We start from the raw sequence: 25,422 nt of genomic DNA, 5'->3' as shown, positions 1-25,422 counted from the left end.
AAGCCGGCTATTATAGCATTTAAATAAATGCAAATTTAATCATGTTAATATGAATTTATCAAAAAACTTATTTTATCACATTTGAGAACTATGGCCATTTTAAACGTTAGTCGAAATAAACATTAATCTCAAACTTACGTTGGTTCAATCAATCATTAGTTCAATTGATAGACTACACCATCAACACCAGAAATGCGCAAAAGTCAAAACCGTTTTTTCACACTATTTTAACAACTTTAAAAAGTTCAACCGCTGAGAAATTCCAGTTTTTTGCTTTCAACCACTGGGTTTAAGATTTTTGAGCAATTTTTTGCCTTCAACTACTGGAAAACATTTTTAAATTATAACACTTTTTGATTGAAAAATAAGATTTTTACGTTAAAAATGGGTCTAAAATTCGACAGACACTCAACACAAATTTTAAATTTTTTATAAAAGTTTTTATTGTTAACAAGTTTTTTTTTCGAATTTACGTTTATCATGTAATGTAATTAAAGAGAAGCTTTTTCAATTGACAGCGTCTCTTTGTTTCCATTTTTATGTATCCATGCTGTTTAAAAGCTTGATATAAAACAAAATTAAAATCGAAAGTCGTCTTTATTATGTTAATATAATCGCCTACCACCATAGAAAATTTTATTGCATTCTATTGCTTGGTATAACATTTTTTTTGCTTTCAACTTTTGGTTTAAGACTTTTTAACAAAATTTTTCAGCAACTTATTAATCGCTTTATTAACAGAAAAATTTGTTTAAATTTTATTATGATCATGCATGCATTTAAGAACATGTTTCGTGTTTTTATTGTTTAATAGACAGCAATTTTGTTAAATTTATGTATTTAAGCATTTTAAATTTATGTATTTATGTATTTACATATGTATACAATATACAATATACATATGTTAAATTATAATGGAAAACAGGAAAATGATATTTAAAAAGTACAATTTTTTCTTTTTTGTACTTTTCAATGCGTTTTGGTACACTGCATGTTATTGTTTATATTCATTAATCTTAAATTTATAAATTTTATATATTTTATAAAACCAAAATGTCAAAAATTAATAATATTTTAATACAGTGTGTCACTATAATCGAGAAGATTTACTGATGACATAAAGTCTTTGATATTTCAAAATCTGAAAAAAGTACATATTCGAAATTCAAACAATTTAACTAATACGCTTTATAATTATATGAATTATATGTAGCGGATTTATGGTGTCGAGAAAATTAAGGAAGTCAAGAGAATTATCATATTATCATACCAATGTGAAGCGGGCATGTGTTACGTTTTTAAGGAACTGAGTTTTTACCAAATACTCAAATTTTCTAATCCCTATATCTTTGCAACCCAATGTAATAGAGATTTGATACTTCAAACTATGAAGTCAAATAATTATAGTTTGAAATATCAAAGGTTTACGCCATTAGGTTGCAAAGATATAGGGCTTAGAAAACATGAGCTTGAGACAAAAACACTTGAAAATATGTCGTTGACAGTCCCTTTAAAATTTATATATTTTCAGATATAAAACAAGTAGACGACATTTAAAGATTCTATGTTCAGAGGTAATTTTTATTTTAGCACGCGCCCGTAATTTATTTTAATTGTGAACATCGTTTCTCTTTGTATACATTGTAACACATAGACAAAAAAAGTTGCGAATTTTATAAACAAAATCCGTGGAGTTTCAAAATTTAATGGAAATATAATTTTGTGGGAGGCAAATTTTTGAAATTTTGATCAACCAAATTCCTTACCTTGGTTCATGTGATACCCCACTCAAAATTTGGTTTAACCGTTTTGACATATATTGGGCACAAACGGACAGACAAACAAACAAACAGACAAGCAAAGTATATATAGATAACAACGGAAATGGTTTTACTCTTCACAATTTCTGTGTTTCATGTTCATTATAAACTTTTAAAGGGAGAGACCGGCTAGACATGGTAGTTGAGCTGACAGTGCATTATTGTAGAGAAAAGCTTCTAGATTCATTTGACACCAATGAGACATTTTTATGGTGTAGGCCATTTCGAATTAGAGCGTAAAGTCGTTTTAATATTTCACCAGTTGCTTCAGTCAATTGAGGAATCGTTTCTTACAATTATTTAATGACCAGGACAAAACATGTCAAAAAAATATTTCATAGACGTATTTGCTGTTTAGGAACATATTTCTTAAAAGAAATTATCGATAAAAGCCATGGTAGAACCGTAGAATCGATTACTTCATTATCATTATTACCTTTGCTGTTTCTATAATTTTATTTATAGATTTCTTTAAAATGTCGTCTTCACATGTAAAATAAAGAAAACCTCCAAAAAGCTACCCTAGCTGAAAAAATTTGCAAAAACCTTAAAAATTTAAAGTGAAATTTAATATCTTATTTTCAATGTTAAACTCCTTATGTTTGTATGCATGCATGCAACTAGTTTATAGAAAAATATTTGTTCCATGTTTTGTCCATGTTATTTAAGAATTGTAAAAAAACGTTTCTTCTGCTGACTGAAACAACTAGAAAAATATTACAAACAACTTTACGTTCTTATTTAAAAATTACACAGAGTAAAAATGTCTCATTGGTATCAAATGAATCCTAAAGGGTTTCTCTACAATACTATTCTATACTATTCATGTCTAGCTGGTCTCTCCATTTAAAACACAAAACTTCCGTCTAAAAGTCGTCTTCTTTTCCCACAGTTTTCTGTTTTTTTCGGTTTAATTTTTTTAAACAGGAACAAGAATCCAGCCGTTAGGAGTATCCTTTATTTTTGTTCTTAAAGTTGAGTCCCAACCTAACCTCTTCATTGATCTGTTTAGTTCAGTACTTGTGAAATCCTTTTCATCTTTCTCTTCAATAATATCTTTGTTAGAATTTGTTATATTACTTTCTTCAAACTCAGACGTTGCATTGTCACCGTTGACATCTTCAGAGTGTTTTCCAGTGTTTTCCAGGTCATCGTTGTTATTAGGATCTTCAGGCTGATTTTCCACATTAGGGTCAGCCTCAGATTCTTTGTCAACTTCCTCAGTCAAAATCTCATTTTCAACATCTTCTTTGGGTTTCGATACATTTTCTTCTTCTTGAATCTGTTTTACTTTATTGATGTCATCTGTCTCAACAGTCTTCTGATTATCAACAACTGCTGATTGTTCTCCATCTTCCCCATTTCTGGTTACATTGTTGTGATGGAGATTAATTGATGCAGATTCCTCAAGAGCACTGTTGGTTTTCAGGTTAGCAATAGGAACAATCTATAATAAAACTGTGGTACAATGGTAACTAGAAAACTGAGAAATGATTGTCGTCTTCTATCTCTCTTCATGTTATGAAATGTCACGTAGGACTATTAATTTGGTCCTGATTTATTTCAAAAATGTTCCTTGAACATTTTTAAAAATATTCAAAATTCTTTGCATTATTTAAGAACAAAAGAATGAATGATGACGACAATTACTTCACTGTTTTCAGGTTTCCACACTGCATAATTCAACATATACTAGACTTATGATTTACGAAATTCAGCCATATAATTGCAATATTGGATTATTTGATTATAATACAATTCATTTATGTAATCTTTTAATTCTCAGCCTTTAATTTAAAAATTATATTTCTTTTTAAAATTTTGTATATGCAATCATATATCTCAATTTTGATACTTTTTGAATTCAAAGAAATAGTAGACTTAGAATTGAAATTTTCATACAGGGTGTCCTGATAAACATTGGATTTAAGTGAAAATTTTCAAATCGTCTCCGATTGACAACCACGAAACATCATACTAGAAACTTACTCAAAAGTCAAAACAATGAAAAACAAAACGTGATCTGCATCTACCTATTTTGTACAGGGTGTCCCAATAAACATGGGAATTCAGTGACGAATTCGATATCGTCTTTTTAAATTATTCTTCGATTTAGTATAGTGATACCTACTGAGAAAGCTGTAATCTGTAAGAGTTTCGTCTGTTATGTTCACATATTTTTTTTATGTTTTGACTGCTTACGGTTGTACTTAGTAAAACAAGAAAATTGCAGTATACAAACATCTGCGGAGACATTATAGACACATCTTTACAGTGTTTTACCCTTTTCATAAAATAAACTCTAGCAGACATTATAATTTTATGGCTTTTAAAATTAGGTATTACAATGCTAATTCATAACAAAGACGATATTAAATTCGTCACTGAATTCCCATATTTTTTGGGACACCCTGTACCTTTACCTACTGAGATATTGAAATTTCTCCCGATTTCGTTTTACTTCAAGGGACTGTAAAGGAAAATGAAAGGGTGTATAGGCTGAAACCTAAGCATTTTAGGAGTTGATCAAGACCAAGAGTTCTATCTAAAGTTGATTTCTCGAGGAGCAAACCTAAGTTTTTCAGGCTCCTCTGGGATATTTTCGTTCTCATATTGGTTGCGTATTTGCTGAGTATTATTTGTTTAAACCAACGATTTCAGGCACAATCTATATATAAATTTGGCTTGTTTGTCTGTCTGTTTGTTTGTCTGTTTGTTTGTTTGTATCCAATAAACGTCAAAACGGCTGAACCGATCGGGCCCAAATTTTTTGTGGGACATCTAGGGAGCCCAGGGAAGGTTTATGAATCATCAAAATTTCAAATATTTGTCTCTTTTTGACATATTTTTATATCAACTTCTCGAGACAGGAACATCAGAAAGAATACTTATGGGTCTCGATCAACTCCTAAAATGCTTAGGTTTCAATTCCGCATATACCCCTTTTCATTTTTCCTTTACAGTCTCTTTAATATAACCAGATTTATATCTTAAACATTTCCATTAAAAAAAAAAAAAAGCCTCATTTTGTCAAGTCTAACCGTGCGTTGCACAACGATGTCATCACGTTTTGACTTTTGTGCAAGCTCTTTCCTAATTCGTTACGTTGACATTAACGTTAATGTTCACAACGGGATTAACAAAATTATTGCGGAATCTGGATCCTGATCATCCGTCCTGTAAAAACAGGATCCGGATTCTGAATCCGTCCTGTAAAAACGGGATCCGGATTCTGGATCCGTTCTGTAAAACCAAGATCCGGATCCTGGATCCGTTCTGTAAAACCATGATCTGGATTCTGGATCCGTTCTGTAAAACCAGGATCCGGATCCTGGATCCGTTCTGTAAAACCAGGATCTGGATTCTGGATCCGTTCTGTAAAACCAGGATCCGGATCCTGGATCCGTTCTGTAAAATCTCATTTCTTTGTAGTTAAGAAAATATTCTATCTCCTTTTATCTTCTGAAACTTGATTGATTAGAGATTAGGATAATTTCACCAATGCCACCGGTCAACACTTTTTTGTAAGAAGAAAATTGTTTTTGTTTTTTTGTATATTTTGGTTAAAATCTCAAATTTAAATCTGATCCAAGAACTGTTTTTCAGAAACTATGGTTAATATAGAAATCTTTAAATTTTTTTTTCTTTCTGAATTACCTTTGTTCCACCTGAAGAGGGTTCCTTGAATCTAAAATGAAAACATTTTTCTATTAATTCTGAACCAAATTTGGCGACCCTTGATTTAAGGAGTGCCATAATTGATTCAAAGTATCCTGATATGCTTTGCTTTTACATGTCTGAATATTGAATACGGGATATATTCCGCCGTTTTTCTACGTGTCTTGTCGATAGATCTTCAAGTCAAAGCTTCTTAGTATAAAGTTTAAAATATACAATTCAAATCGTACTTATCACACATTTGCGATTTATTTAATAAGTTAAAATTGGGAGATGTAAATGTAATTTAGAATGACCCCCTATTTACATAGTCGCGTGTCCGCTACAATCTAGTTTGATTATAAATGAGAATTTCTTTTTTTCTATCAAAAAAATTATTATTTTAAATTGTAGTTTCAGTGAAAATGACCTCCTGAATAATTGCTTCAAAAGCAATAGAGTTGATTGTCAGAATGCAACAAGTTGTAAATCAGACATTAACACTCTTTAAATAAAGAGACATCATAAATTACATACAGGGACAGAATTTAATGAACTTTTATCTGGGTCTGATTCAAGGTTAAAGATTCCTGAATATTTGAATCGGTGATTGAGGATTTGAACCGGTGGTAGGTAGTTCAACGACTCAGCTTAAAATCATTAGATTCGGTTCCAGAAAGTTCTAGAAACTTACTCTGTGGTTTGGTTTGGAAGAGTAGATCTAGTTCGGGCAGACAGCTTTCCTGTCACGTGACCTCCGGAGTTGCTGTGGAACAAGGATCGTCGCTCTTTGCATCTTAAAGGCATTATAAACTTGTTATTTCAAGAGTCGTTCATGCAACGATGGCAATGTCCGATTCACTATAGTATCCTTAAAAGCTTTGTCTGATAAATTATGAGTTAGATAGAAATGATTATAATTGTGTAAACTGTTTATTTTCCATTCGGGGTTCGATCTACAAAAGCGACTTGCGCATTTCTACTGCAGGAAAACATATGGGAATTATCCATGTGGAATTCAGTAAAAATTAAAACTTAAATAATGAAACTAAAATTTAACTTAAATTCTGAATCATCGATTCAAAGTTAAAGATTCTTGAGGATTTGAATTTATTAAATTCGGTTCCTGGTTCTTTAATTTTTCATAATGTCGAATTGAATTATAATAACTCTCATCAAGGTTAAAATAATTTTAAACGAATTACGAATTATCCAATATGTTTTTGAAAGCCTTTTTTACAAAAAAAACTTTCACACATTAATTATTTGCTTTTAATAACAAATCATTTGTTCATTTTTATTGTTCAAAAGTCATTAATTTTAATTTTTCTTAATATATTTTTATGTATTTTTTATATACAGGGTGTCCCACGAAACATGACAATTGATAAATAGTTATGAATGTCGTCTTCCATATACTGTATTAGATATTAAAAGCTTTTTGTAGTTTATTTCGTTAAAAAAATCTTATGCTTGAATATATTTTACTATGAAATCAATTTTACTGTAACATGACTACCATATTATTTCAATTATTGTCTAGCTTTGGTATCAAACAACTTAACAAATTATGGAAGAAGACATTTTAAACTAATTACCAACTGTCATGTTTCGTGGGACACCCTGTATTATCATTATTTACCTGAAATTCAAATCTATTTCTGTAATGATGGTTGGAGAAGAACGAAACAGTTTGGAGGGAAGAATCGTAAACATTTCTGGAAAAAAGGAAAAGCTTTGAATGAACTGAAAACTGAAAAATATGTCTCTAATTTGTGATACAGTGATAACTAGAAAACAATGTTATAAAGAACTGCACATTGGCTGTCTCTCTGCACATTGGCTGTCTCTCATGCTCATTGGACTTTTTAAAGTTATAATTTGATTCTAAAAGTCGTCTTCCTATTTCAGAGTTTTCTTTTCTAAAAACTTTTGTGTGAAAAGCACTCATGTGTACTAATCTTCAATATCAATATCCAGAGTGATAAGTGACAACTTAAAAGTTTTGTTGGATACTTATTCACCCTCTTAACTTAGCTTTCGGCGTGTACTGCAGTAAGTTGCAGTACACTTACCGAAGAAATGGTAGGTTTTAGTGGAGAGGGTATTCCCTCAATTCTAGTTATCCCTGTAGGTTACAACGAAAATGTAATATCCTGCAGTGAAAAGGAATTGAGTCTTTGCCACTAACTCAAATATTCGAATCCCTTTATCTTTGCAACTTCATGGTGTAAAATATAGGACATTTCTAATATAGAACATTTCTAATATAGAACATTTCAAATATAGGACATTTCTAATGTAGGACATTTCAAATATGGGACATTTCAAATATAGGACATTTCTAATATAGGACATTTTAAATATAGGACATTTCAAATATAGGACATTTCAAATATAGGACATTTCAAATATAGGACATTTCAAATATAGGACATTTATTTTCTACTAAGAAGTTGTAAAGACAAAACGAATTCTTCTTTTCTTCAAAACTTTTTAATACTTAATTTTGTCAAACAAATGGGACTTTTTCTAATATAGGACTGATTTGTCCTCTCTGTCTAATGTTTATGTATTAAGATACCTTTGTATTTTCTAATATAGGACTGATTTGTCCTCTCTGTCTAATGTTTATGTATTAAGATACCTTTGTATTCTCTAATATAGGACTGATTTGTCCTCTTTGTCTAATGTTTATGTATTAAGATACCTTTGTATTTTCTAATATAGGACTGATTTGTCCTCTCTGTCTAATGTTTATGTATTAAGATACCTTTGTATTCTCTAATATAGGACTGATTTGTCCTCTTTGTCTAATGTTTATGTATTAAGATACCTTTGTATTTTCTAATATAGGACTGATTTGTCCTCTCTGTTCTTTTCTTTCCATGAAATATCATTTTTACATAGAAATTGTCTTAACTTTGAAACATGTATTGACTATCCCCAAAACAGTGATATCGATACGTATAATGTTGGCTAACTGTATTTAAACTAAACAAAAAGAAGATTGGAATTACATACTTTCTCAGAAAGCAATATATGAAATGAGCATGGAGACATGTCAGAGTAGAAATTCAAAACTACAAAGTTTAAATATAATGATTCTTTTTTTGTTAAGAAAACTTAAAAATATTAAGCATTTTTGTGAAGTATATAAACCAGTGTTTTTAGCCATGCAATCCTTAGATTAAAGATGGAAGATTCAGAGACTAAGGTTTAGGAAGCTCAGGGTACTGGGGGAGTAGTGTTCAATACAGGATACAGGAGTAGGGGGATACCAGGGTTCAATACAGGATACAGGAGTAGGGGGATACCAGGGTTCAATTCAGGATACAGGATACCAGGGTTCAAGACAGAATACAGAAGTAGGGGGGAATACCAGTACAATACCGTAATACGGGATACAGATGTAGCAGGGATACCAGGGATCAATTCAGGATACAGGCGTAGGGGGGGATGGGGTACCAGGATTCAATACATACAGGAGTAGGGGGAGACCAGGGTTTAATATAGGATACAGGAGTAGGGGGATACCAGGGTTCAAGACAGGATACAGGAGTAGGGGGATACCAGGGTTCATTACAGGATACAGGAGTAGGGGGATACCAGTGTTCATTACAGGATACAGGAGTAGGGGGGTACCAGGGTTCATTACAGGATACAGGAGTAGGGGGATACCAGGGTTCAATACAGGAAACAGCATGGGGGAATACCAAAGTTCAATACAGGATACAGGAGTAGGGGGATACCAGGGGACAATACAAGATACAGGTACCCGTCGATCCAATTGAAATCACAATCATCTGTAAAAGACAGGAAAATCTTTAAAAGGAGCTGAGCTCTTGCCACAAACTCGAATTTTTTTATATATTTAACCAAATGTCGTAAACATTTCATATTTCAAACTTTTAATTTTGATAGAGAAAACAGATGTATAGGGGTTAGAAAATTTGGGTTTGTGGCCAGAATTCCTTTGTTTATTTATTGCAAAAAAAGTACACAAAAAGACTAAAAATACTAGAAAAGGGAGGCATAAATAATAATCATCAAACTATTAGATATTATAAAATATAAAGCTCTGAAACTATTAAATAATAACTTTTAAACTGTTAAATATTATAAAATATAAAGCTCTGAAACTATTAAATAATAACCTTTAAACTGTTAAATATTATAAAATATAAAGCTCTGAAACTATTAAATAATAACCTTTAAAAATATTCTCCTTAAATATAATCGAAAGATTACAAAAAAGATTAATGAATGTTTAATGTAATTTAAAATAATGAAAGAAATATGTATCTAATAACTTAAATATAATAAAAAGATTACAAAAAAGATTAATGCGAAATTATTAAAATAATAAAAGAAGTATGTATCTACTATCTCATTACTTCAAATTCAAATTTTACTTTGTAAAGGAATTGAGTCTGTGCCACAAACTCAAATTTTTGCTGAAACACCTTTGATATTTTAAATTTAGATTATTTGATCAGCAGAGTTCATAGTGTTAGAAATATCTAAGGTCTACGACATTGCGTTGCGAAGATATTAGAGGTTATAAAATAAAATTCGTATAAATGTTTAAATCCAATTTAAATCTGATTTATACAAAAAAAAATTTTCATAACAAAACTTCCTCATCACCCTTCCCCCCTTCCACACTAATCTTTTTTAAATTTAAATTTTAACTGTTACTATAACTAAAATGATCATCCTGCGTTAAATGTATTCCTATGGATTAAATCATAATAACACTTCCTAGGATAATCCATTAAGATTTAAAAAGATTAAATTATTGAATAAAATGGTTTAAAAACGAGATAACGATCAATTTTCAAAATCGAGGAAAAGAGACATTTGGAATTAAAGACTAATTAATTAAAATTATCAATATTTATTACAAAAACGGAAAATGTTTGAAATGGAAATATCTGTAGATAAAATATTCATGATTTAATTTTCAGAAAGGTAAAGTTATCAAAAGTATCTGGAAACAAGAATAAAATATAATTTTCTTGGATTTAGAAAACCCGTTTTTTAAGCGTTCATAGTATATTAAACGTTATTTTTGGCCAAGGTCGTTTTATTACTTAATTTCTTTTAATATAATAATCTGTACTGTTTCAACAATCCTTTATTTTTCTTTTTCTAAAGGTTTCGAAAAAACCACCGCTTGGCCAAGTTGACCTGCCTTAGTCACGGTGCTTTTAATATAGCCGCAGAGTTCAGCCAGTCCAAGCCACGGTAATTCTAACAGACAAAGCCACTTTTTCTGTCCTAGCCCCAGAGATTGAAATAGGCATAGACTTTTTTATGTTCCAATCACAATGCTTGTTTGAGGCAAACATCGTTTCTGTCCTAGCCTCAGTGATTGAAATAGGCAAAGTCGTTTTTCTTGTTTACTAACCAGACGCACACAGTGATGTTTTAGCAATTTTTCTCTCCTAGCCACAGTGATTGTAATAGCCGCAGAATTATGCAAGTCCTAGCCACAGTTACAGCCAATTCAATGACATGCATACACCTAGCAAATATGAATTTTTGAATACTTAGAAAAATAATAGATATTTGTATTTTTATCCTGATTTGAAGAAAAAATTTTCTTGTTAACTTTGCTAATCCTAAGGCTTCAAGGTTGAAATGCTTCAAGGAAAATCACAAGCATAAAGAACTGCATTTCTGCAAACAAAATGCAATATTGCAGACACTAGCAGGGTGAGGGAATTTTAGCAATGATGAATTAATGATAATAAATAACTGTGCTAATTGTTGCAAATAATATATAGCCAAATTGTATTGTCTTTGATACGAAGCTTACTTAATTACTTGTGATCTTTCGTTTAAAGAGGAATATGCTTGATTCACAACTTTACCAGGCTTTAATCCTTCTCCTAATCAAGATTCAAGGATGAGAGAAATATTCTTGATTTCTTTCTGAAAATTTATCATTTTCGATCTTGGTTTCTTTATTAATTTGAGTGAAGTTTCAAGGAAATGAAGCAAATATATTTTTTTTAAATATTTCTCCGTCTGAAGAGTACAGTTCTAAATACCAGAAAACTTTAAGATAGGAAGACTACAGGAAAGCAAATAGTTTTACTAGTAAAATTTTAATGGGTCTGTTTACACTGCACAATTGCTGTGCCTCATGTTAGACTATTTAAATTCATAACTTGAGTCTAAGACTCGTTTTCCTATTCCAGGGTTTTCTGGTTATCACTGCATCATCACAAGGGCCGACAAAAAGCTAATTCTGTGAACCTAGATATGCCTAATCTGGGACATCAGATCAGAATTTTGTAATGCCTAATCTGGGACATCAGATCAGAATTTTGTAATGCCTAATCTGGGACATCAGATCAGAACTTTGTAATGCCTAATCTGGGACATAAGATCAGAATTTTGCCAAATACTCATCAAGACACTGACAAAGGTGACAAGGGAAACAGATTGGCGACACGGTGGCCCGGTCTCAATAGTTGATTCAACTTTCTTAGATTATTGTAACAGGGGTGACGATGATTTAATCCCACAGCCCCCCCCCCATTCGATATTCTATTATATTTTTCTTGTTATCAATAATCAATATTGAACTAGATATTGAAATTTTAGCTTTCCGATATATTAGTGTTGGATTTGAGTAAGCATTTCTTCATTTCTTCATCATTATTATATAGAGTATCAAATATTTTGCAAGAAATGATAAGAAGAAAAGTGCAAATTTGCACCATTTGCAATGCATTATTTGCCCCAGCTTCTCTTCCACGTGGAGGTTCGTTAGTAGTCTTAGTAGAGAGAAAAAAAAATCTTTTGAAAGCAAACTATTTTTTAAAATCAAAGGTTTTCAACTCCAAAAAAATGATTTGCAGATTTTGGCATTANCCCCCCCCCCTAATTTCGTGGTAATAATAATATCGCATATAGTAAACTGCATGGATTAAATGAAAGCAGTCAGTTTGCGCCAATACCGGGCAAGTTGCAATACGCTAATGTATCAGACTAAAAACGAACCGCGCCAGTACCACTCCCAGATTTGCAGACTTGGGCCCCGGAACACCACTATAGATGTAAACAAAACAAAAAACTTATTTAACTCAATGAAGTCTTTTGTGGAAGTTTGAATTTTAACTAAATGAATAATAAAAAGAAGCGTGATAATAGGAAACTTTTAGATTTTCGTGGGACAACCCAAATTTGTTTGAAGATAAAAAGCATATTTTTTGACTTTAGCAATAAGTTAACCATCTTTCCAAAATGAAAATTCAAACAAATAACCATGAAAATTTATAAAATAATAATAAAAACAAGTTCTATTAATAGGAGTGTTGTTGTTATTTTAAGTAACCGACCAATTAAAGAGGACCAATCCCTCGTATCTAAACGATAACATTTTCATGCTTGATGCCACATATATCAATGGTGGTTTCTTGAAATTATGTTTACAGTCCCTTTAAACAAATTAAATATGCTTCTAAACATATGCGGTAATTTCAAATTTTACATATAGCTTTCAAACTAATTTTGATGCCTCCTGTTGGGAACAAAATGTACTTATTCATGATAAGTACATAAATTAATTGTTCATTTTTGATAAATTATTTTTATACTTGTCTTTTTTAACTTTTAGTTAGTCCTAAAGAAATCAGTCATCTTAAAATTATTTTTTTTAACCAGAAATATTTTAATAAATACGAATTTTATTCCTAACTCCTCCAAATTTTTACGTTGAAAATAGATCTGAGCTCAGAATTTTTGTTTGGGATATAACTTAAGTTCAGCAACTGAAGTCTATATCCAGTAGATAAACTCCTTAAGATTGTATAAATTGTAGATAAACACTTGGAAGACTAGATGGGCTGGTACGAGTAATTTCGAATGTAGTATACATTATGCGGATATACGATTTTTTTCGTGGATTTTTAAAATTTTACTAATATCAAAAATGTTTCCAGACAAATTTTTGTAATTCTGAGCATCAGTTAACCTTCCCTGTAAAGTACAACTCAAAATTTGGGCCGGATCGGTTCTGCTATTTGACGTTCATTGGATACAAACACCCTGACATATATATATTCGTTTAGTCCGCTAAACTTGAGTTCTCTGTGGTATTGAATAGGTGTACTAATTAGCATTATGCAAGGCCCTCAACTTATAATGAGTTGGTTGAGCTCTCTGGTCCCTATTTCATTACCAAATCATCAGGAATTGATGGAGCAGTGGTTAGCGTATTTGATTCATAATCTAAGGATTCATGGTTCAAGTCCCGTCAACTGCAAAATCAAAACCAGGGTTCAAGACAGGATACAGGAGTAGGGGGATACCAGGGTTCAAGACAGGATACAGAAGTAGGCAGGATTCCAGGGTTCAATACAGGATGCAGTAGGAGGGATACCAGGGGACAATACAGTATAAAGGAGTAGGGGGATACCAGGATTCAATACAGAATACAGGAGTAGGGGGGATACCAGGGTTCAATACAGAGTCCAAAAGTAGGGGGGAACAAGAATGGAAGAAGCCAATACAGGCCAGGCAGAAGTCAGGCTGAATTTTTCATTCTATGTTTTAGTTTTTACAGTATATTTAAATCCCATAATTGTTGTTGCCGTTTTGTTTGCAGTTTTATCTAGATGGATTTTTGCACAGCAACTAATCATTGCATAAAGGAGGCTGTTTTGTCCTACCTTGCTTGACGGTACCGGCACGAACCAACAATGTAAGGCGGATAACTGGCAGGCAGGGCCCGACGGACCGGTACACATTTTTGCAAACTCTTTGCACAAGGGCACCGGGTGAGCGAACTTCTCAAGGCCAATGCCATGACAGGGATATTTGGATTTGGTGAAAATCTTGATTAAATCACGTTAAAATTGCTCATTGTTTTCTACACGTTCAGTTATTATATTCGCCATTTAAAAATGGAAAATTATGAATTTTAAAAAATGCGGGAAAACATTTACTTTGTCCCTGTAGAGAGTAAGAGTTTAAGGACCTTTACGAAGGTCATTGAAAGGGTGAGTTTCGACGTCTAGGATTTTTGCGACTGCAAACACTGCAAACTTATCTGCATGTTTTTTTCCTCCTCTTGCAATATGCGTTTTGCACCTGGGTGTTGCAGCTATATAGGCAGCTTTTTCTTATTTAATTTTTTGTTCATAATAATTAGTGGAAGCCATATTTCTAAGGTATTTTTTTCATCTTCATTCAAAAAGTTTCAAGATCATGAACCTATGCCAATTGTGTTCTAGGTTATGATTTTGATAATTAAGAAAATTCTCATTTAAAAAAATATACTTTGACAAGTTAAGAGTAGAAGTAGGAGCTAACTATGTACAGTCTATGGTGAACAAATATAAAAACACAAAATAGATTTAAATAAAACTTTTTTTGTGAATTGATAATATCTTAAAATTATGGATTAATTGATTGTAAATTATATTTGATGGCTTAAACTGCTGAATGTAAATATTCAATTCAGAACTGCACCTTAAAAGCAAAAATAAAATTCAGTAAGTGCAACACAAATCTCTTATTGTTTGTTTGTATGTCTGATCAGAACTCATGATTACCGATTTGCCTCAAATTTAGATTGGAGAATTCGTTGAAGAACCTAATACATTTTCTCAGCTTGATTTAAAGCGTCCAAGTTAAACGGTTAACTATAATAGAAAGGTTAAAATTTATGTAAAGCTGGGTTTTCAAGCTAATAAAATGATAATAATAATGTATTTATACTGCAAAAAAAAAAAACAATAATAAACTTATTAAAAAAACTGTTTTTTTACTGTGTAAAGTTTGCTATGCTTAATCTTTTCACTAAAAAAAAATTGTGATTTGTAACAATCATAAAAGTCAAATCATGACAATTTTTATTCCATTTTTTAATAGTTTTGCAATGGATGATTTTTACTGTCGCCTGTTTTAATCATAACTCCTTTTATTTAAGAACTATTGAGAAGATAGAAATCCAAACTAGAGGAGTTATGAGGTCACAATATCGTATAACTTTAATCTTCTCCTTTCGTCTGTTGGAGTCTGGGAAAAATAGAATATTTCCTTTATATAATAAACTAGCTGAAGGGCCCGGCGTTGCCCGTGGAAAAAAAACTTGGAAAAAAACTATTTAGATATTTTTTAGCCAATAACATCCATGAGTGTCCACAACAAATGTCAGCCCAATCGGTCCAGTCGTTTGCCGGCTATACGCAACATATATATATATACGAACGTCTTGTTTTATTAATTATATAGATTGATTATTTCAGTCTACTCGCATTGTCTTCGTTCACTTAACAATATATATTAGTTTTTAATTCCATAGCAACCGGTACATCTTACATCTGTGTAGAAAACAAGGGATTCATTTATTACGCCGTAATTTTAAAGGTAGTGTTCGCGTTATACGCTATAGAGAGAAGTAAAACTGGTGACGATCGATTCCAATCAGCCTTCCATTTTTTGCGCACACTCACTTTAAATGATTGTAAAAGGTTAATAATTTTAACATATTTTCAGTATTAGATGTTGAAACAAATTGTATAAATGAATCCAACATGTGTGTCTATAAGTGAAAATAGCTTACATAGAAAAATTACTTTTCCCCGATAAACTATCAGAGAAATGGAAAGGAATTCCAGGGCCCGCTATTTGCCTGTCTCCATATTTGCAATTTCAAACCGAGTTTGCAAGTTGGGAGTTGGGCCTCGTACCGGCCCGCTCTCTGGGCCTGATATCCATTTGTTGGGTTGATAACACCGGTGCGGCGGACAGAAACCGCCGGACCGATCCGACCGGGAACCGGGTACTGCAAACCGGGCCTCACTTAGGCTTTGTGTGCTTGTGCAGTGTGCAGATATTGTGCACAGTGCACATAGTGCAGTAGAAGCGATCGGACTACCTCACATACCAAGGGTGCGTGCACAAAATTAATTTAAAAAATTAAGTTTTCCCTAAAACCTGTATTTATTTGTAAGTACTATGCGTCATTACAAACCAAAGTCCTAGTTTACAAAATTATACATTTTTATTTTTATTTGAGCAATATAAAATGTTTACTTAAATGTGCGTGCACTCTGTATTATAAAGGTGTATGTTAAATACCTCAACTATTCAGCTGCAGTACAATACATGCTCAGCTGCCTGTACAACCAGCTGTACACCTGTACACAGATGAGTGCATGTTCTAAACATGTACTCATGTTAACCTAGTTTTTAAGTGACGTGAATTATATAAAATATAATTTATAAAACGTTTTCCTTCAGATATTTGAACTAGAAATATATAATTGTGAATTCTTGAATTTGGTTGAAAACCCTGAATTGTAAAGCTGAACTCATTGTTAAACGAACCTAGTGGAGCGAGAAAATGTATATTTTATCCTATAGCAGATATAGCACTGTAACCTTCTAAACCATGTATTCAGACCACAACATAAAGGAAAAATTCAAAGGAACCGATATACGTCAATTACTATTCGAACAAGGGCCCAGACCGGTGAAATGAAATAAAAGTGATTTTCTTTAAAGTTTATAAAATTTATGAAACTATAATAACTAATAATAACTATTCATTTCATAATAATAATAATAAAAATAATAATAACAATAATAAAAATAATTATAATTATAATAATAATAACTCATTATAATAATAATAATATTAATAATAATATATCGGATGTAAAGAGGATCCAAGATATTCTTACCTAATAAATGAACTACCAAGAAGAAGTAAATACGACAGTTCCAGATCAAATAAGGTATAATTCAACTGAACTACTGAACAACTGTACTAACATTTCACTATATAAGCTTACAACTGTACAACTGTACAACTGTACAACTGTACAACTGTACAACTGTACAACTGTACAACTGTACAACTGTACAACTGAACAACTGTTCAACTGTACAACTGTACAATGGACAAACTAAAATTTAACTATGTAACTGTACTCTGTAAAACTGTTCAAATGAAAAACTGTACAACTTCGAAACAAATTTAACTGAACACCTGTGCATAAATACAACTGTACAACTGTACAAACTTTCAACGTTGAAAAATTATAATTCCTTCTATATTCTAGCCGTACACTCTGACTCTTGATTATAGCCATCGGAGAGAAGAAACCCCCCGTACTCACCGAGATACCCGGAGCTGGCAGGAGAATCGACCTCTGCATGATAAAGTGCACCCGGAGCAGGATAGAGTAGACCTGAGTAGGAGGATGGACGAGTTCAAGATAAGTCGGAGTAAGGAGTCCATGAATAGTATTCTTGAATATGACCGCGGGGTCAGCGGTCCCCGGTCTCGAGGCCCAGAGGAGTCCCAACGAGGGCATGATGACCGCCCTCGTATGGCCGAAGAGCAATCTCGAGGGATGACCGAGGCTCCCAGGAGCATGACTGACCGGCGTGGTGTGGATGACCGACATCAAGTAATGGATTCAAGACCGAGTTCAATGAATGAACGTGTGGAGAGAATAAATATGGATGACCATCATATGGAGGATTTATCCAGGGTTCGGGATATGGATGAACGGAATCGGCACAAGAATGATCGTGGTAGAGTTCCGGATGAACAATCCTGCGGGATAAATGATCATGGAGGCGTTAGAGGAGACGGAGGAGATGGAAGAGGAGGGAGAGGAGGGGATGAGGGTAGGTTTGGAGGAAGAGGAGGAGGAGGAGGGTATAGAGATGAAGTGGATGGTAGAGGAAGTTACCAGAACTCAACTTGGTGAGTACAAATCACGTACAAATTAATCGATTATAACTTATATAGTGTTTCCCTCTGAACATGACAAATGACTAAGTATGGTTTTTGATTGGTATTTCTAGTCTTAAAATATGGGCAATTACCATTCAAGAAAACCAGTTTTAATTACATCACTTTATGCTAGGCAATATCAATATTTGGTTATATTTAATTACATCACTTTATGCTAGGCAATATCAACAATTGGTTATATTTGATTTTAATATTGTGAGATACTAAATATAATATTTTTTTTTCTGCTAGAAATTCTACTTAAGATTTTTAGTTTGTAAATATTACATGCATATGCTAAAATGTGACTTATAACCCCTAACTATTTGGTTTGGTTTAGGGAAAAAATGGCCGATTTAATACCAAAATTTAAATCAATTATTTTTGTTCCTACACTGAATGTCATGATTTCTATTGTATACTTTAGATTAATAACAGCACAGATAGAACACTAGATGTCGTCTTTTCAAGATTTATGGGGTTAGAAGCCCAGAGGAGTTCCGCACAGGCAGCGTTGAATTAAAAGACAGAGAGAGAGCATGCGATGCCTGCGCAGCACACTTTTGGGCTTCTGCCTTAGGGTTATTGTGAGCGAAAAACCTCTAACTTTTGTCTGTGTTGTTATTAATCGTGGCGTAAACTTTTGATAATGAATTTACATTATTTATGATTTAAGTTATAAAGTTGTGTACCAACAGTCTAGACGTGCAGACCTTTATGACAATAGGACTTTGCACAGTTTTTAAACTTTACAATTTTTTACTTTTTGCAAATATATTTTATTTTTTTGTTAAAAAGGGGTTAATTCAGACCTTTTCAATACAAATAGAAAAACAGAATGATATCTATATAATAAAGCTCTTCGCTCAAATATAAATATATATATAAATGTATATGTTCGTTAAAGCTGGCCAAACAGTAGGACCAAATTGGCTAACATCTTTGGGGTGACAAGGGCTAATGTTTTTTTTACTTTATAGGACGAACGTTCAATCTTAATTTCAGGACCTGTTATTTTATCAAAGAGTGTTTTTTAAACTTTGAGAATTTTGAAATATAGTTTGCAGAAATAGAAAAATTAATATTTTTTAGAATTCTCTTTGTTTTTTACATTTTTACTTAAAAATATGATAATTTTTCTATGACACTTAAAATCGTTTATTGCTTCATTTCTGGGATATTTTTATATTCGGAAAAAGTTTTTTTTGGATTAGTTTAAACTGAATATATAATGACAGCTATTGGTTACATTGGTTACATTGGTTGCATTGGTTACATTGGTTACATTGGTTACATTGGTTACATTGGTTACATTGGTTACATTGGTTACATTGGTTACATTGGTTACAATGGATATATTGGTTACATTGGTTACATTGGTTACATTGGTCCAAACCTGTAGAAGGATTTACCGGTCTAGGGTTCAGACACATTTACTCGTACCAGCTCGTCTAAATAAACAGATTTGATAACCACTCTCTTTTTATGTTTCTCAACCTTTCAAGAAACCTTTCATCTTATATGACATTTGGTCTTCTTGGAACGAAATTGGTGGTCTTCTTCGGGCGCATCTGCAGCCGTACAGTTTTGACGAATTTCATAATTTTGTTGTGCATTTAATCATCTATATTGGTGCATTTGGGATTCTTATGATGCATTTCTTAATCTTTTTGCACATTTAACCTTCTTGTGATGCATATGGTTTCTTTTGATGCCATTTCCTATGCATCAATCTGCTTTACAAGTGTAGTTGTACTTTGTATTTTAAACAATCCTATGAAAATCAAATATTAGTGTGATACAACGAAAATCTGAGGACTTCCATATTTTTTCCTAATTGCCTCTCGTTTAATTCAAATTCTATATAATGGATAAGAATGAAAAACTTAATGCAAAGGGTACGTTGTTAAAGCCCCTCTCCGAAAAGTTCTTTCTGGTTATTTATTAATATTTTGAAACGTACATTTATGCCAATATTTTGCATGGTTGATGAGATCTGTCCAATTTATGCAAAATCTTACAAATTGCGAATAATGAACTTGCAATATTTTCTGCACAATCATCACAAAACTTTCCCGCTGTGTTTTAATACGTCTGAGAGTTTAAAATATTCAAGGAAAATGCCATAAAATTAAATCATTAAAGTCGTATCAATCTAAGCATGTTGTGCAGGGGGAATTTTTGCAAGTCATGCCAATGTCTGGATACCGCAGATATTTTTGCAAACGTGGGTTCGGCCAAAGTTGCAAGGATTTGTTTGGGCCGGCCTGTACTTTACACTGCTACACGATTGACCTCATTTTATTTTTGCAAACTTAAGTATTGAATTTCCCGCTGCGCTTTCTCCGTGCACAAAGCACACGTACTTTGTGCGCTTTCGCACGCTTTTTTTGCAGGATTTTATCTATGTATAAATTTGGCTTGTTTGTCTGTCTGTCTTCAATAAAGGTCTAAACGGCTGAACCGATTTGGCCCAAATTATTGTGGAAAAATTGCGATTAAATTTTTTTTGTTGAAATAACAAGAAAAAGGAATTGAGTCTCTGCCACAAACTCTGATTTTCTAATCACTATATCTTTGGAACCAAATGTATCAGACCTTAGATATTTCAAACTATGAATTCTGTTAGATCAAATAATCTGAGTTTGAAATATCAAAGGTTTACAACATCGAATTCTAAAGATATTGAAGTTTAAATATTTGATTTTGTTCCGAAGACGCAATTCCTTTGCAAAATTTGCAAAATTTGAAGGTTTACAAAAAAAACGGCCGCCTGGTTCTAAATAATTAAAAATAGTTCTTAAAAGGCTTCGTAAAGTATGCTAAAGTTTAAAGTCTATACAGCCTAGCATCCAGAAATCGCATTTTCCCTTTTCGCCCTATAGAGCATCAAATCTATACTTTGTTTATAACCTGTCCCCTTGTACTTGAAGGAGCTACCCATTTTAATTTCTGTGCCCCCCAGTGCCCCCTTCTTAGGGGAGGGGGCAAAAAAGATGTTTGCCCTTTCAAAGAATAACCTCTCCTAAATATTACTTAGATATAAATTTAGCTCATTTCCCTTCTGATGACGTAATTTATAGTGAGCCTGCATTTGCAGAGTGGCATGTCCGAATTCCGACGGTACCATTTAACCCTCTATCTGACATAGAGCTAGAAAGCGTATTGAATTCATTTCAATTTCAACTTCCTTCACTGTCTCTGTAACATACAACCGCAAGTCACTTTTAAAGAGAAACTTAGTTGAAAATATTCAATTTTCCGAAACCATTCATCTTTGATCGGACCTAGATTTAAGGAAAACTGTTGTGAATCAGACCGGCTGCACTGTATGCAGCACTCCTGTATGTCGAGTCCATGAGCGCCTGATCCAATCAGGGTTCAGTCATGTGTTTGTTGTCTATTCTGAACCAATAGAAATAGTATGACGGTAACATCTATCTTTCTATCTAGCGCATTATCCAATTAGAGTTATGAATCCTTAAATCAGCGCTATCAGTAAATGGAAATATTTACTTCTACTGAAACTATAGTGACAGGTAGATGGTCACTGCGAATTACTTCTACAGTTCCTTCCTTTAAGTATTAAAGGGACTGTAAGCGTAATTTCAAATGACCCTCGAGTTCCTTTAAGTATTAAAGGGACTGTAAGCGTAATTTCAAGTGACCCTCCAGTTCCTTTAAGTATAAAAGTGCCTGTAAGCGCAATTTCAAGTGACCCTCCAGTTCCTTTAAGTATAAAAGTGACTGTAAGCGCAATTTCAAGGGACTCTCCAGTTCCTTTAAGTAGTAAAGGGACTGTAAGCGTAATTTCAAGTGACCCTCCAGTTCCTTCAAGTAGTAAAGGGACTGTAAGCGTAATTTCAAGTGACCCTCCAGTTCCTTCCAGTAGTAAAGGGACTGTAAGCGTAATTTCAAGTGACCCTCCAGTTCCTTTAAGTAGTAAAGGGACTGTAAGCGTAATTTCAAGTGACCCTCAAGTTCCTTTAAGTAGTAAAGGGACTGTAAGCGTAATTTCAAGTGACCCCCCAGTTCCTTTAAGTAATAAAGGAAATGTAATCGTAATTCCAAGTGACCCTCCATGGAAAGATGACAATCCCCGATTCACAACGATACCCTGAAAAGATTTGTCTGATCAAGCATTTATAGATATTAATGTTCATATCATTTTGAAAAAAGATTATTTTCTATTGTGGTATCTTTACAAAAGTGACTTGCGCATTTCTACTGTGCAGGAAAACGTATAGAAAATAAAACTTTAAAACCTGTAAATCATCAATATCTTTCACATTATTTTTAAGATGAAGATTTCAAGGGTACCGTTGTGAATCGGGCATTGTATAACATCCTTGCATATATGGTAACTTGAAATTAGGCTTCCAGGCCCTGTACTTTTTATTATATTACCAAGCAACAATGAACAATGAACATACTTAAGGTCTGATATTAAGTAAAGAATATTAATGGCGGGGTATTGCAGCTCTGTGTATACAGTTGCAATTTTCAATGCATGACATATCAATGCATGGTTTAGTCACTAATGCATGATATAGTTGCAATATGCATGATATAGCTACTAAGCATGACACTGTTATGAGGTTGTCACGAACTGTCATTTCTTATCAGTTCTGTTATCAAACTGCAGTACGAAACTTGTTCATTTTAGGAAATGTGAAAATCTTTGTAATTTGTGTTTTTAAAGAAAAAAAATTAGAAGAAAAGAGGGTTAGGTTCGTATAGCACAAGAATGTATGTCAAATTTTAAGCCCAATGTCTTTTGTGAAAGCGAGTTTTTGAACTTTTTTAAAATATATTTATTTGTATCTTCTTTGGCAATTTAAGATTCGACATTCGATACAACAAGTTTTCCTTTCTTTATGATTTTTTATCAAAGAGTGAATATACATAAAGAAATTTGTAATTTCGTCTGTTTTTGACATTTTGTAATTCTAAGTTTTGTATTTATACTTTATGAACCTTTCTTTATATTTTGTTCTGAATAACTTTATTTCTATATCTTGTGTTCTTAATAATTTTTTTCTTTATCTTGTGTTTTTAATATTTTTTTTCTTTATCTTGTGTTTTTAATAACTTTATTTCTTTATCTTGTGTTTTTAATAACTTTATTTCTTTCCCTTGTCTTCTTAATAACTTTATTTCTTTATCTTGTGTTCTTAATAACTTTATTTCTTTATCTTGTGTTCTTAATAACTTTATTTCTTTATCTTGTGTTCTTAATAACTTTATTTCTTTATCTTGTGTTCTTAATAACTTTATTTCTTTATCTTGTGTTCTTAATAACTTTATTTCTTTATCTTGTGTTCTTAATAACTTTATTTCTTTATCTTGTGTTCTTAATAACTTTATTTCTTTATCTTGTGTTCTTAATAACTTTATTTCTTTATCTTGTGTTCTTAATAACTTTATTTCTTTATCTTGTGTTCTTAATAACTTTATTTCTTTATCTTGTGTTCTTAATAACTTTATTTCTTTATCTTGTGTTCTTAATAACTTTATTTCTTTATCTTGTGTTCTTAATAACTTTATTTCTTTATCTTGTGTTCTTAATAACTTTATTTCTTTATCTTGTGTTCTTAATAACTTTATTTCTTTATCTTGTGTTCTTAATAACTTTATTTCTTTATCTTGTGTTCTTAATAACTTTATTTCTTTATCTTGTGTTCTTAATAACTTTATTTCTTTATCTTGTGTTCTTAATAACTTTATTTCTTTATCTTGTGTTCTTAATAACTTTATTTCTTTATCTTGTGTTCTTAATAACTTTATTTCTTTATCTTGTGTTCTTAATAACNACTGTAGTGCCCCTATTGTATGAATTTGCAGCGACTAGTCCTCGCAGAAAAGTTTGCAAAGTGCGGAGCTTCACAAATCCTCGAGTTCAATATCCTTCACTAGATACCAGGGATGTACGCTGTACAGTGTACACTGTCGAAGGAGGGGGATTAGGGTCAAAAATATTTCTAATAATTGAATGATAAAACTAAATGCCCCCATTCTATTAAATAGAAACGTCTCTCTCTCTCTCTCTGATTAGCTGTAAATCTGTGCGCCCCTTTTCGCATAAAATTTTGCACCAACGTGTGCAGGTTAGACAGGAATATAGTTGCAATATAAACCTAGCAAAGTATCTAGCTATCCAGCTATTTAACTAGCTAGCCAACTATTTTAATAGCTTACTATCTAACCATATCCCTAGCTAGCTATCCAACCATATAACTAGCTAGCTTTCCAACTATCTAACTAGCTAGCTATCCAACTATCTAACTAGCTAGCTATCCAACTATCTAACTAGCTAGCCAACTATTTAACTAGCTAGATATCTAACCATACGCCTAGCTAGCTATTAAAATACCTAACAAGCTAGCTATACAACTATCTAGCTAGCTAGCAATCCAACTATCTATCTAACTATCCAAATAACTAGCAAGCAAGCAAGCAAACTTCATAACTATCTAGATATTCTATATTGTTATCTAACTATATTACTGTCACATTTTTATGTATCTATCTGTCTAAACATATAGCTAGTTACTAGCTACAAAGCTCTTTGTATATTCTTCATGGTTCGATGATGAGCTATCAAGCCAACAAATTAAATACTTACAACTGTTAGTTAGCTTGTTATATCATATGTAACATTATCTGTAACTTTTTAAAATTTAATTAATGTTTAGGATAAGTTAGCTCTAATCCTGATTTTGATCCGGAGTCCTAATCTAAAATATAGTCAAACTGTCTCCGTTTATTAACCTTTCTATTCCATGCCCCCCCCCCCCCGGACAATCATTGAGGTTTAACGTTCTGTACAGTTCTCCTCTATGCTAATATAATACAGTAACTGCCAACTTTTATGGGAAATAAACATTGAATTTGCAACGTCATGCCGTATATCTAAAAACGGAGAGGCTTAAAGTCCAACCAGATCTTAACTAGGGGTTCGGAATCTTACCACAATATGTTCAACTTTTTTCAAATAACTTAAATGGTATATGCATACAATAATTTTCAATTTCAACAAAATTTAACCACCTTGAAAAATGAAACAAAACAGATAAAAATCTTCAATTATTGCAGCAATGCAAAACTTGAGGAAAATTGTGGAGTGCAAAAATGTTGCGCAGATTTATTTATGCATTAATATGGCGTCCTCTT

General features: G+C 32.3%; 2 protein-coding genes across 8 annotated transcripts in view; one reads left to right on the top strand and one right to left on the bottom strand.

The window, feature by feature from the left end:
- Nucleotides 1-2,559: 2,559 nt before the first annotated feature.
- Nucleotides 2,560-16,663, bottom strand: LOC111701785 (uncharacterized). The gene is made up of 5 exons (XM_023473207.1): nt 16,581-16,663; nt 7,120-7,195; nt 6,172-6,273; nt 5,478-5,508; nt 2,560-3,267 (listed from the first exon to the last, which is right to left on the bottom strand). The coding sequence occupies exons 2-5, from the start codon at nt 7,191-7,193 to the stop codon at nt 2,740-2,742; spliced, it is 735 nt and encodes a 244-aa protein (XP_023328975.1). The 5' UTR covers nt 7,194-7,195; nt 16,581-16,663; the 3' UTR covers nt 2,560-2,739.
- Nucleotides 16,286-25,422, top strand: part of LOC111701750 (protein tramtrack, beta isoform) — a 34,170-nt gene continuing 25,033 nt past the window's right edge. For 5 of the 7 annotated variants that reach the window (XR_002765269.1, XR_002765268.1, XR_002765267.1 and 2 more), the window contains exons 1-4: nt 16,286-16,391; nt 16,566-16,930; nt 17,166-17,239; nt 17,567-18,219. Coding sequence is in view for 4 of the 7 variants with exons in the window: in XM_023473178.1 (XP_023328946.1) it covers nt 16,894-16,930; nt 17,166-17,239; nt 17,567-18,219 (764 nt within the window). In the remaining 3 variants the exon portion in view is untranslated. The remainder of the gene's footprint in view (nt 16,392-16,565; nt 16,931-17,165; nt 17,240-17,566; nt 18,220-25,422) is intronic. The other 2 variants (XM_023473193.1, XM_023473185.1) reach the window with 2 other exon arrangements.

Source organism: Eurytemora carolleeae, unplaced genomic scaffold (genome assembly GCF_000591075.1).
Source record: "Eurytemora carolleeae unplaced genomic scaffold, Eaff_2.0 scaffold23, whole genome shotgun sequence".
Classification (NCBI taxonomy): domain Eukaryota; kingdom Metazoa; phylum Arthropoda; class Copepoda; order Calanoida; family Temoridae; genus Eurytemora; species Eurytemora carolleeae.
This window is presented reverse-complemented; position numbering and strand designations above follow the sequence as displayed.